At 39.8% G+C, this 13,045-nt stretch overlaps 1 protein-coding gene across 1 annotated transcript in view; it reads left to right on the forward strand.

Moving 5' to 3' along the window:
* The window catches only part of pkd2l1.S (polycystic kidney disease 2-like 1 S homeolog), a 38,537-nt gene extending 28,083 nt beyond the window's left edge, over window positions 1–10,454 (forward strand). The window contains exons 11-15 of the mRNA XM_018227493.2: window positions 2,578–2,699; window positions 3,808–3,925; window positions 5,393–5,529; window positions 6,677–6,824; window positions 9,779–10,454. Of these exons, the coding sequence (XP_018082982.1) occupies window positions 2,578–2,699; window positions 3,808–3,925; window positions 5,393–5,529; window positions 6,677–6,824; window positions 9,779–9,958 (705 nt within the window). The 3' untranslated portion in view covers window positions 9,959–10,454. The remainder of the gene's footprint in view (window positions 1–2,577; window positions 2,700–3,807; window positions 3,926–5,392; window positions 5,530–6,676; window positions 6,825–9,778) is intronic.
* Window positions 10,455–13,045: the final 2,591 nt, after the last annotated feature.

Consider the following 13,045-nt stretch of genomic DNA (forward strand, 5'->3'; position numbering starts at 1 on the left):
ATATTTTCAGCATTTATATGGCATAATTTTTCTGGCAACTGTGCTTCAGTGGCTGCGACCAAAAAAATGACTATTTTCAGCATTTATATGGCATATTTTTCTGGCCTCTGTGCTTCAGTGGCTGCAACCAAAAAAATGCATATTTCAGCATTTATATGGCATAATTTTTCTGGCCTCTGTGCTTCAGTGGCTGCAACCAAAAAAATGCATATTTTCAGCATTTATATGGCATAATTTTTCTGGCCTCTGTGCTTCAGTGGCTGCAACCAAAAAAATGCATATTTTCAGCATTTATATGGCATAATTTTTCTGGCAACTGTGCTTCAGTGGCTGCGACCAAAAAAATGACTATTTTCAGCATTTATATGGCATATTTTTTCTGGCCTCTGTGCTTCAGTGGCTGCGCCAAAAAAACTGGGCAAACAATGCCTACAAGGTCAACGACGTTGACCTTGTAGGCATTGTTTGCCCAGTTTTTTGGCCGCAGCCACTGAAGCACAGAGGCCAGAAAAAATATGCCATATAAATGCTGAAAATAGTCATTTTTTGCCATACGTTGACTCAACGTATATGGCAAAAAATGACTATTTTCAGCATTTATATGGCATATTTTTTCTGGCAACTGTGCTTCAGTGGCTGCGACCAAAAAAACTGGGCAAACAATGCCTACAAGGTCAACGTATGGCAAAAAATGACTATTTCAGCATTTATGCAATTTTTCTGACTGGCTTCATTGCTCACCAAAACTGGCAACAATGTACAAGTCAGATGGCAAATGACTATTTCAGCATTTATATGGCATATTTTCTGCAACTGTGCTTCAGTGGCTGCAACCAAAAAAACTGGGCAAACAATGTCTACAAGGTCAACGTATGGCGAAAAATGACTATTTTCAGCATTTATATGGCATATTTTTTCTGGCAACTGTGCTCAGTGGCTGCGTCCAAAAAAACTGGGCAAACAATGCCTACAAGGTCAACGTATGGCAGTTGTTTAAAGAGAACAGTAGATTACTAGCCAGCAAAGCTACCTAAGCTAAAATGTCCCTCAAATCCCTGCAGACTTCTGTCCCTCCAATACAGAGCAGTATCAAGCAGATTACTAGCCAGCAAACTTACTATCATCTGTCCCTGAAATCACTAACAGCTCTCCCCCTACACTATCTCTTCCAAGCACACACAGGCAGATTTTTCAGATACATTTTTGCCCTTGATCCCCCTCTGGCATGCCACTGTCCAGGTCGTTGCACCCTTTAAACAACTTTAAAATCATTTTTCTGGCCAGAAATTTTTTTTTTAGATGTTAAAGTTCGCCTTCCCATTGAAGTCTATGGGGTTCGCGAACCGTTCGCGAACCGCTCGCGTTTTTGCGCAAGTTCGCGAATATGTTCGCGAACTTTTTTTCCGACGTTCGCTACATCCCTAATAGTCAAACACAGCCCTGCATTTTCCCAAACAAAGACATGAATCACTTCCCTACCAGGTCTACCTAGTTGATAATCGGTTCCGTTACTAAAGTGCAATGTGCTGCCCCCTCCCCTGGGGAACAGATGGGCAAGACTAGTATAGTAATACTCAGCACCTTCCTCCGATATTTGGAATAATATAATGCCCTGTAACATTCCTGTTTGTTGCACAAGATGTCTCATTTAATCCACATTAATATCAATAATTAATATGGGCACTCCACTAATTCCTGTGTATGTGTAATGGCACACAAAGGACTTTGGTCATCACCATTATATGAATGGAAAGCACTAGGTTAACCTTCCATGGCAAATATCCCCCAAAAATGTGGACTACTATGCAGGATGCCTGCACCATGGCAGGTAGCATCCATTTTTATCTCTACAACAAATACCGGTGCTCTTCTCTTCCTCTGGCTGTGATTTAGTCTAACTTTAAAACTGACTTTAGCTGTTTCCATAAGGCTTCTGAGTAGTTATCCTCTTGGGATTTGCAGTGATTGGTGAAATCTGTTTTGTCCTTGGACATATATCTTCCTTGAGTGCTTGGATTTCTCTTTCTATATTGAGCAACACTGACCTTGTGTTATCTGATCTACATATCTGCTATTTTTGTTTTTCTAAAACATACATTTAGGGGGTTATTTACTAAACTCTGAATGCAAAAAACCTGAAGAATTCGTGATTTTTTTTTTAGATAAAATTGAAATTTTAAAAAATCACAAATCTTTCGGAAATTATTAAACCTGGAGGATGGAAAAGTCAGACCGAATTAAAAATCCGGCGTCTCAGAACTGTCGAGGTTGCATATAAGTCCCAATGATTTTTTGTTATGCGATGGGTTTTGTGCAATACCCCAACATTTTCAGGCAAAAAAGCACTAGAAATCTAAATTTTCAGGTGAAAAATCTGAAAAAATAATGAAAATCTGATTTTTTTTTTCCCGCAAAGCAATTTTTTGGGAAAATGTAATAATAAATAAGCGTAAAAAAACCTGAGCGGATTTGATCTGAGTTTGTAGCAGAAAATGTTGAGATAAAATCGGACTTTGATAAATAACCCCATTAATTCAGGTCCTACAAATGTAGTTTGTTTGCATTTTTTCTTTCTAGGGCTACAAGAAGACCTTACTGAAGCTAAAACTGAAAAAAGAAAGGATTTCTGATGTACAAAAAGCTCTGCAAAATAGCACAAAAGAGCTGAAATTTGAAGAGTTTAAGAACAGTTTACGAGAGTAAGTTTACTAAGAAAGGTTGCTAAATGCTACAGGTTATACGTGTAACAGTAAGACCTATAGAGTCTCGTTGATTCCTTGGTTTTGTCCTTCAAAGCCAAAAATCCCAGGTGCAGATGGCCCACAAAGTTACTGTAAAAGCAAATTGTTTAGCTAAAACCCACTAACCACTAGATGTTTCCTTTTCATAGAATGACCCCATTATATTGCTGCAGTGTCATATTTGGCCCCATGTTCCATAGGCCTCTAGTCTTAGTACTAGTAAGAACAGTAACATAACTAGGTGGGGGAGGGCCCTGGTGCGGGCCATGCAGATGGGGCCCCCCTACCCCACTACAGTGGGGTGCGATCTGCCGGGGGGCCCTGCGGGGGTGCGGGCCCTGGTCTAATTGCACCCCCTGCTCCCCTGGTAGTTACGCCACTGAGTACGAAGTACTAATTATTTATTATGCTTTTCCCTCTTTGTGTAATACATGTACCTACTTAACTTATCTATTATATACGATACTTCATAATGACATTTATAGTGGTAATTTCTCTTCAATATTTTCATACCTTACCAGCTAGGACCTTTGATCTTGCCATGCTTGCAGTTAACAGGCAGTATGACATGGATCATAGAACAACCCCAGAGAAGTAAAATCCACAGTGCTAGTAGTTACATCCTTCATCTGCAGCAGCTTTGTAGGTAAAGAAGAATGGCGAGTTCTATATAGAAAGGCTAAGGGTTACAATTCTGGGAGATGCTTTTGTAGTTCAAATACAACTGCTTTTGAACTACCATTGGTTATAACCATTGTTACTCAATAAAATATATCCTTTGTGCTTTTAAATATTTTCTTTCTCCCAGGGGCCCTCTAATGAGGGGGTCCAAAGTTACTTTTAGGGTCAGGACACACAGGCAGATTCGGGGAGATTAGACACCCGGCGACAAATCTCCTTTTCTTCGGGGCAACTAATCTCCCCGAACTGTCTCCCCTGCCTTCCTACCGGCTAAAATGAAAATCGCCGGCGGGATGGCACTCGGAGTGCTTCGTCTTCCAAAGATGCCCGAAGTTGCCTCATGAGAAGGAAAATAAGGAAATAAAAGGTATTTTTTGTTCTACAGGATGGGCCACGATGACCATGAAATCTCTGCAGCATTTTCCAACTTTGATCAGGACGGTAATAGGATTCTTGATGAGGAGGAACAGCAGAGAATGAAACAAATCTTAGAGGAAAGAAGGGTGAGAGCACAAAGAGAGAGAGAGAGCACAAACCAAACTGTGGATTTAATAAAGGAGTCCACATTGTTAAGTTGTGCTATGGAGTTATCACACTCAGTACTCATGAGGGGCTCATACACATACTCATACATACTATCAAATTGATGGTTTTTAATACAAATACATTTCAGTTGCAAATGTGATATATTGGTGCCAATGGTACCAATTGGGAGCTGTAACATAGGCAGGACAGGTAATAGAAAATCGCCTCTTCTTCGTGCAACTAATCTCCCCTAAATGCCTTCCCATTGGCTAGAATGTAAATTGCCACGGGGATGGCTTTCCGAAGTCACCCGGAGTTTCCTCGTGAGGCAACTTCGGGCGACTTCGGAAAACAAAGCGTTCCGAATGCCATCCCGTCGGAGATTTATATTCTAGCCGCCGGGAAGGCATTTAGGGGAGATTAGTCGCCCGAAAAAAGGCGATTTGTCGCTGGGCGACTGTTTTCCCCCAGTAGCCAAGTCTGCCACCACCCTTAAGGTGGTTGAGATGGATAAGGTCCCCATATGTTGGTATTAGGAATTGTAAAATGCCCATAACTCCATAATCCATCTGATAGAGACAACAGACCAAATTCTTTTATATTAAGCTCTTGTTTAACATAATGGGACTATATACTTAAAGGGATACTGTCATGGGAAAAAAAAATTTTTCAAAATGAATCAGTTAATAGTGCTGCTCCAGCAGAATTCTGCACTGAAATCTATTTCTCAAAAGAGCAAACAGATTTTTTTATATTCAATTTTGATATCTGACATGGGGCTAGACATACTGTCAATTTCCCAGCTGCCCCAAGTCATGTGACTTGTGCTCTGATAAACTTCAATCACTCTTTACTGCTGTACTGCAAGTTGGAGTGATATCACCCCCCTCCCTTCCCCCCTCCCTTCCCCCCCCAGCAGCCAAACAAAAGAACAATGGGAAGGTAACCAGATAGCAGCTCCCTAACACAAGATAACAGCTGCCTGGTAGATCTAAGAACAGCACTCAAACCCATGTCCCACTGAGACACATTCAGTTACATTGAGAAGGAAAAACAGCAGCCTGCCAGAAAGCATTTCTCTCCTAAAGTGCAGGCACAAGTCACATGACCAGAGGCAGCTGGGAAATTGACAAAATGTCTAGCCCCATGTCAGATTTCAAAATTGAATATAAAAAAATCTGTTTGCTCTTTTGAGAAATGGATTTCAGTGCAGAATTCTGCTGGAGTAGCACTATTAACTGATGCGTTTTGGAAAAAACATGTTTTCCGATGACAGGATCCCTTTAATTTATAAAGCAAAGTTTTAAAACCACTGAACTGGGTGATGTGATGATGTGACTGTCTCTGAATTCACTGAAGAAGTTCAAAGTTGCATGTGGGTTTTAAAGAAACAGTACTTTGCTTTATCTGCTGTTCCACACATAAACTTATATGTACCTCTGTAGGTGGCTCTAAATGCTGAAATTGAGAATTTGGGAAGATCCTTCAGGAACAAGAGACTAGAGGAAGAAGTCAATTTAGATGATATGAAGAATGACCTTTCTTCTAAAGGGAGCTGGGTGTCACAAGATGAGTTTGAAATGTAAGTGACCACAAAGGGAAAAAAAACATAAAAGCATAGATAGCAGAACCATAAAGGTCCCTTAATAATGGGCCAGTAACACAAATACCACTGAAAATGCTCCATTCATACAGTATATATTCCAATATGATATTATTATTATATATCTATATATTATTATATACAATCCTTTTGAAAGAAACAGCCTCTACAAGACTGTCATGGAGACATTACTGATATTCCCGATGCCATAATCACCTATTACATATATCAATAGTGTTAATCACTATGATGCTGAAATGTAATTTGCAGTGGCGTAACTAGAGAGTGCCAGGCCCCCCTGCAAAACAATCTTCAGAGGGGCCTGGCACACTCTAATCCCCATCCTTCTGCCCACTTCCTGCCTCTGCCCACTTCCTGCCTCTGCCCCCTCCCCTGATCCCACCCACTCCCGACCCAACGTCACCCACTCCCCCCCTCTATAGATATGCCACTAGTAACTAGCAAACCTCCAGCTCTGCCCAGTGCCCACTTCCAGGACCGCCATCAGAAATCACAGGGCCCCATACGACAAAATTTCCTGGGCCCCCTGAGCTGCGCCCACCGCAAGCCCCACCTACAGGTCCGTCCTCCCCACCCCACAGGTCCGCCCCACACCACGCAGTAAAAAAACAAAAAAATATTGGTGGCTAGGGTTCCCACATATTAAAAAAAATAAAAAGATATTGGTGGTCAGGGCCCCCCATAAAAAACATTTGTGGCCAGGGCCCCCACCCCACATGAGAATAAAAAATTGGTGGCCAGCCCCCCCCCCCCACACATTATAATGAAATTGGTGGCCAGGGCCCCTTAAACGTCCATGCCTTCCCGAAGTCAGCAGCTCTCAGAAAGATGGGGGCCCGGCTAATCAAGTAAGTATGGCGTGGTTGGGCCCCCCTTACCCTCGGGCCCCCTACAACTCTCCCCCCTGTCCCCCCCTGATGGCTGCCCTGCCCACATCCTTTACCTACCACACCGCTGCACCCATTTACTGTTTACAGGTGCATGTGGATGCTGTGCCAAGACAATTTTTACTTCAATGTTCTTGTTTAAAATGTTTAGCTATCCCAGTCCTCAGTGCACAAACAAACCCACATAACTTAACTTCTTATGTATGACTGTGTCCTAGATTTTTGAAGCGGTTGCAGCAACTTGAATTCTCCATCAGTGGAATCATGAGAAAAATCGAGTCCGTACAGATGAAATTAGAGTCAATGGAAACAAATCGAATGAAGCAGACGAACCTTGTGGACAGCAAACAGAACAACATTGTGAAAGTAAATATCTGAATTATGTTTCTGTTTGGTATACTGTATAGAAACAGAATGAGTTTTTTATTGATATAATAAAAGTATACCATTTTATTTACTCTATATGGCAAAAACAGTATGTACACCTGTCTATCCAACATCTCATTCCAAAACTAAGGGTAGTAATAAAAAATGTGCTTCTTTCTTTGCTGATTAAACAGCCTTTGTCCACTAGTCTTCTAGGAAGGCTTTCTATTAGATGCTGGAATATTGTTAGTGGAATTTATTTCCAAGTTACCTAAGAGCCTGAGTACTGATGCTGGCTGATCAGGTCTAGCTTGCATTGGCTTTCCAATTCAACCCACAAGTGTTGGGTTAAGGTTAGGTTAAGGTTGGGTTTGGGTTAAGGTTAAGGCCAGTCAAGTCCTTCCAGTGTTCCTTGGGCCAACGTCCGTATCACATCAACCTCCCACCTCATCAACTGCTGTCCACCTACCACCCCTGGCTGCCCATCTTAGCCAAGGCACCCTCTCCTTCAGCACTGCTGGACAGGTGGCAAGTAACACATTGGAGGGTGGCAGCAGGACTAGTCTAGAGGGCCAAGCAGGACCAGAACCCACCAGGATTTTTTATGTTACCCCAGTGGCCAAGCAGGAACAGGGCCCACCGGGATTTTATATGTTACCCCAGTCTGACCCTGAGTTCTTCTACTGGCATCTTTACAAACCAGTTGTATATGAAAACATTGTGCATGGGGTTATTATCCTTCTGAAACAAGAGAGGGCTTCCCAGACAATTGCAACAAAGTAGAAGGCATGGAATAGTCAAGAATGTAATTGTATGATATAATGATATAATAATAATGATGGTTTGGCTATATATATATATATATATATATATATATATATATATATATATATATATATATATATATATATATATATATATATATATAGTCAAATACAAGAGTCCTCTGCACTCAACCCATTATCAATATATTTAAGACAGCGACATTTTGTGCATACTGCTACTAAAAAATGCCTTACCCTTTAAACAAAACAGGGATTGTTTGTCCATATATTGCAATATATTTAAGCTGGCCAACTACGTCAAAGTCATCCCACATCTGGCCAGTCCTACGCTCAATTTTATCTGATTCATTAAGAATTCTATTGCTTCATTATATATTTTACAAAGGGACTTGGTTTTACCTGCAACTTAACTTGCTGCTTTCAAAGTAAACCTCCATACTTGGCTGCCCTTTTATTAGACACCAGTGGGATCACCTGACTATAGTTGGGAAGGGTGGGAGCTACAACATGGAGCTGGTCACTGCTCCTGTATAAACTATAACAAACAAGGGAAAGTTGTGCTCACCACTATTTTTTAAAACAATTAGGCGGGGGTGCAATGAGGGTGTGACCACAAAATACATATAGTCAAATACAAGAGTCCTCTGCACTCAACCCATTATCAATATATTTAAGACAGCGACATTTTGTGCATACTGCTACTAAAAAATGCCTTACCCTTTAAACAAAACAGGGATTGTTTGTCCATATATTGCAATATATTTAAGCTGGCCAACTACGTCAAAGTCATCCCACATCTGGCCAGTCCTACGCTCAATTTTATCTGATTCATTAAGAATTCTATTGCTTCATTATACATTTTACAAAGGGACTTGGTTTTACCTGCAACTTAACTTGCTGCTTTCAAAGTAAACCTCCATACTTGGCTGCCCTTTTACTAGACACCAGTGGATCACCTGACTATAGTTGGGAATATATATATATATATATATATATATATAAAATCCAAAAAAAGTGAGGTGCACACTGGGAACTTTTGTTTAGTTTAAAAAGTTCATTTTATTATATATAAGTTAAAAAATAGGTCAACGTTTCGGTCTGTTCCTGGCGTGTTAATGGTCTTGATAAAGGTCTCAGGAACAGACCAAAACGTTGACCTATTTTTTAACTTATATTTAATAGAATGAACTTTTTAAACTAAACAAAAGTTCCCAGTGTGCAACTCACTTTTTTTGGATTTTGGATGCAGCTTTGGACGGTAGCACCTGGGTCACTCATGTGGAGTAGTGGAGTGCTGAACTATTTGGACTATATATATATATATATATATATATATATATATATATATATATATATATAGGTAGCAAAGTGCATTTTGTTGACAAATACATCTCACATACATAAAACATTAAATGTCAATCAGTGCATGTAGATAAATATTCTTGGCTCTCCTAAAGTGTTTCCCATAAGCTATATGCTCCTGTGAAATTGAATTGTCCTCACCAATTCACACATTTTGATATATAAACATGAAAATATTCAACCAATGATTAGATTTACTCTGTTATTGTCATACAACTTTGCATCTACAACATCTCCATAAAAAGTTACAAACAGGGCCTTCAACGAGAATACGGGAATATATAATACATGCCAGATTTAATGAGTGAGGGGATGATATAAGGATTGCTGATGTTTTCTGACCTAAATAAATGATAACATTAATACAGGAACCTGTTATCCAGAATGCTCTGGACCTGGGGGTTTCCATATAATGGATCTTTCTGTAATTTGGATCTTCATACCTTAAGTCTACTTAAAACTAATTTAAGCATTAAATAACCCCAACAGGCTGGTTTTGCCTCCAATAAGGATTAATCATATCTTAGTTAGGACCAAGGTACTGTATCATTATTACAGAGAAAAGAAACACATTTTAATTATTTGGATACAATGGAGTCTATGGGGGAATGGTCTTTCCATGGAGCTTTCTGGATACCAGGATATAGGATCCCATACCTTTATATTTTATTCATACCATATGATCTAATCATGCTGTGGAGGTTATTGGGTTCAATCTGCTACTGTATTTAAATGCTTTAAAAAGCATGGTAACCAACATGAAACATTATAACATTCGTTTCCATTCTGTTTTTTTTTTTTCCAAAGGAAAAACAGTTTAGCCAAGAAGAAATTCTGCATCACAATCTAGGGCAGCTTGTTAAGGAAGAAAAAGAAGATTGGGAGTCAGAATTTAAACCCAGGAATGTGATAGATCCCACAGCCAGAAACAGCAGTATTCCCTATGCCAGCATGTCCGGCTCCCAGAACTCCCTGAACTTCCCATAAAGTCAGGGAAAGCTTATATCTATGTGTCATGTACCTGCCACCATCCTGATTAATAATGAACAGCTAAAAAGACTACAGCCTAGAGAAGTGAATCATTATTATTAATGTTGCCGTTTCACTTTATAGTCATTGAATTTGCCTGTGAATGGTAATTGTAGTTGCCAACAGCTTTTTGGTTTAAAACAAATCCTTCCTTGATATTAACAAGACCTGCTTCTCTTAGTTATAAGAGGTTTGTGTGCAATTCTACCATTTGGTCATTGTGGCATTGAGGCTTCTAAAAGATTTAGGAAATCTCCTATGAGCCGAGATCGATTTATCAGCTTTCAATGTGTTAAAGAGAAAGGTCCCAAACCATGGGGACTCAAACAGTTTATGGGGGAAGCTCCAATGTGAAGGGCAATTATTGTGAGATTCCTATCATTTCCTATCCTAGAAATTAGAAAATTCTAATATCGGAATTTATCATGTATTGTCTCCTTAAAAATTCAACCATTCACCATCTAAAACCTGCTGAATTGCAGTTTTAGCCTATGGGGGACCTCCTAGAACCTATCTGGAGTCAATTGGTGGAGTTTGAAAAATCAAATTTTTTTGGGGGAATCAAATTGAATTCAATCGAATGCGCTATTTCTTCGATTCATACAATTCAAATTCAGCCAAATACGGACCTGTTCGATCGAAAACGGACCTATTCGACCAAAAAAAATTCGACTTTATTTCGGTTGGTCTTTTTTAATTAGAATTTCAGTTTTTTCAATTCGAAATTCGACCCTTGATAAATATGCCCCTAAATACAGGTAAAGTTGTTGTACAGTGACAGCCAGTAAACATGTTACAGGGCAACACTTTTGAAAGCTGATTGCCTTGAAAAAGGAACTAAAATGTTCTGAAAGCTTGTTATGATTATCTTAGTTAGCCAATAAAGGTATCACCCTTTCAAAAGGGTTGCCCTGTAATTCTTAAAACACAATATTTTCTGTTCCTCTTGGCTGAAGACTCATTAGCCTGTGCAGCTGGGCCCCCACTACATTTGATCAGTTCATAACCAGTTTGACACTGGAACTTTATTCCTGTATATTGTCTGTAGCACAAGATGAATGATATTTAAAACATAAAAAAAAAAAACTATCAAATTAAAGTTTGTTAAGTTTCATGATGTATTAAAATCTAGGTGAGGACCCTATTTTCTCTAATGCTTGGGACCCGGGGTTTTCCAGTTAATGAGTCTTTATGTAATGTGGATCACTCTACTGCAACATTTAAACATTAAATAATCCCAACAGGTCTCTTTCTTCTTCTTTTTTTTTTGTTTTCATACAGTTTTGCTGTGCTTGACTGCAGAACTAGGTTGTAGAAATGCCTGTTCCTTAAAGGGGAACTCCACAAAAACATAACTTAAGCTTTTTGAAAAGTAAACATAATTTCAAACAACTTTGCAATATATCAATTAAAAAATATGCAGACTTTTCATGATTTTTATGGTTTCTGATAGGGATGCACCGAATCCACTATTTTGTATTTGGCCGAATCCTTTGCGAAAGATTTGGCCAAATACATAAATCCGAATCCTAATTTGCATAAGCAAATTAGGGGTGGAAAGGGGAAAACATTTTTTACTTCCTTGTTTTATGACAAAAAGTCATTCGGATTTGGTTCGGCCAGCAGGGGCGTAACTACAGAGGAAGTAGACCCTGCGGCTGCAGGGGGGCCCAGGAGGTATAGGGGGCCTATGAAGCCCTAATTAATGAGAAATGTCAATATATATTGGTAAAACAGGACAACCTCTGGAAATGTTGGGGGCCCTAAAATTAATTTGCTGTGGGGCCCAGTAGCATCTAGTTACTCCACTGTCGGCCAGGTAGAAGGATTTAGCTGAATCCGAATCCTGCTGAAAAAGGCCAAATCCTGGCCGAATCCCGAACCGAATCCTGGATTCGGTGCATCCCTAGTTTCTGACAGTTCCCTAAGCCTAGCCCCCTACACTTCTGCTGATCTTTCTGACTACTTTGCTGAGCTGGCTGACTACTGTTACTTTGTATCAACTGCCACCTTAGACTGCATCCTCCAAACCCCAAAAATCCCTGCACATGTGATTTCAATAGGGAATGGACAGCGCCAGATTTGCTGGGCGCACTACCTCACGCAGGCGCAAGAGCCCTGGCGTGCAACGCCGGAGCATTGGGGAGCAGCACGTCCCGGGCCTATGTGGCCTCGCCATTGTCATGGCAGGGACATTGTCGGGTGCAAGTCTAGTGCCAGGTCCGGTATAGGAGTAGGCAGAAGAGGTAGCTGCCCAGCGCCCCCCAATCGTTGCGCCCTAGGCAGCTGCCTCTTCTGCCTCTCCTGCCTACCTCTAGTTCAGGCCCTGGATACATATTGGAATTTGAAATTGTCAGGGACAGGATTTGCTATTTGATCAAATTGTTGTACTAATAATGCACAGACAGACATTTGCCAACTAAAAGTAATAAAATCTTAGTATATTTGATGCATAAAGCTATTGTATCACTTCCCAGAGAAAGCAAGCTTTACATGAAAAGGCTTTAAGTTTGGTCAGCTCAACAGCTGCCACTCTAATTTGATTTTTCAGTCTTAAAAATCTAAAAGTGTATTCCGATTGCATGACAATAAATCTGCATTTGACCATTAACGCTACAGCTTATACGCCGACAAAACAATTGTCTGCAATGTTTGATTTGAATATGATTTATTGTTAAAATAAAGAGAAACTAAAAAAAAACCCTTATTACAACTGGTCAAAATGTAAGGATTATCTTCAACGCACAACTGCTTACGTCTCTCTCTCTCTTTCCATTTTAAGCAAATAATTCTAACTCTAAGATCCTTTATCTCAGGTACCTTGTACCTGATGTTAAATAAGCAGCATAAATGTATATTGGTTATAAGTCAAACCTATTGGTTTAACGGGATTTTGACACTAAAAAACTACTCTTCAAAATATAAACGTACGTTAAAAGTTACCTATAGGTTATGTTGATCATTCTCAGCTGATAGTTTTGCTTTTGTAAGTAATTGTTATTTGAAGTTTCTAAACCTGACAGTTTTGCCAGCCTGAATGTCCCT

The sequence above is a fragment of the Xenopus laevis genome, chromosome 7S, assembly GCF_017654675.1.
Source record: "Xenopus laevis strain J_2021 chromosome 7S, Xenopus_laevis_v10.1, whole genome shotgun sequence".
NCBI classification, from domain to species: Eukaryota; Metazoa; Chordata; class Amphibia; order Anura; family Pipidae; genus Xenopus; species Xenopus laevis.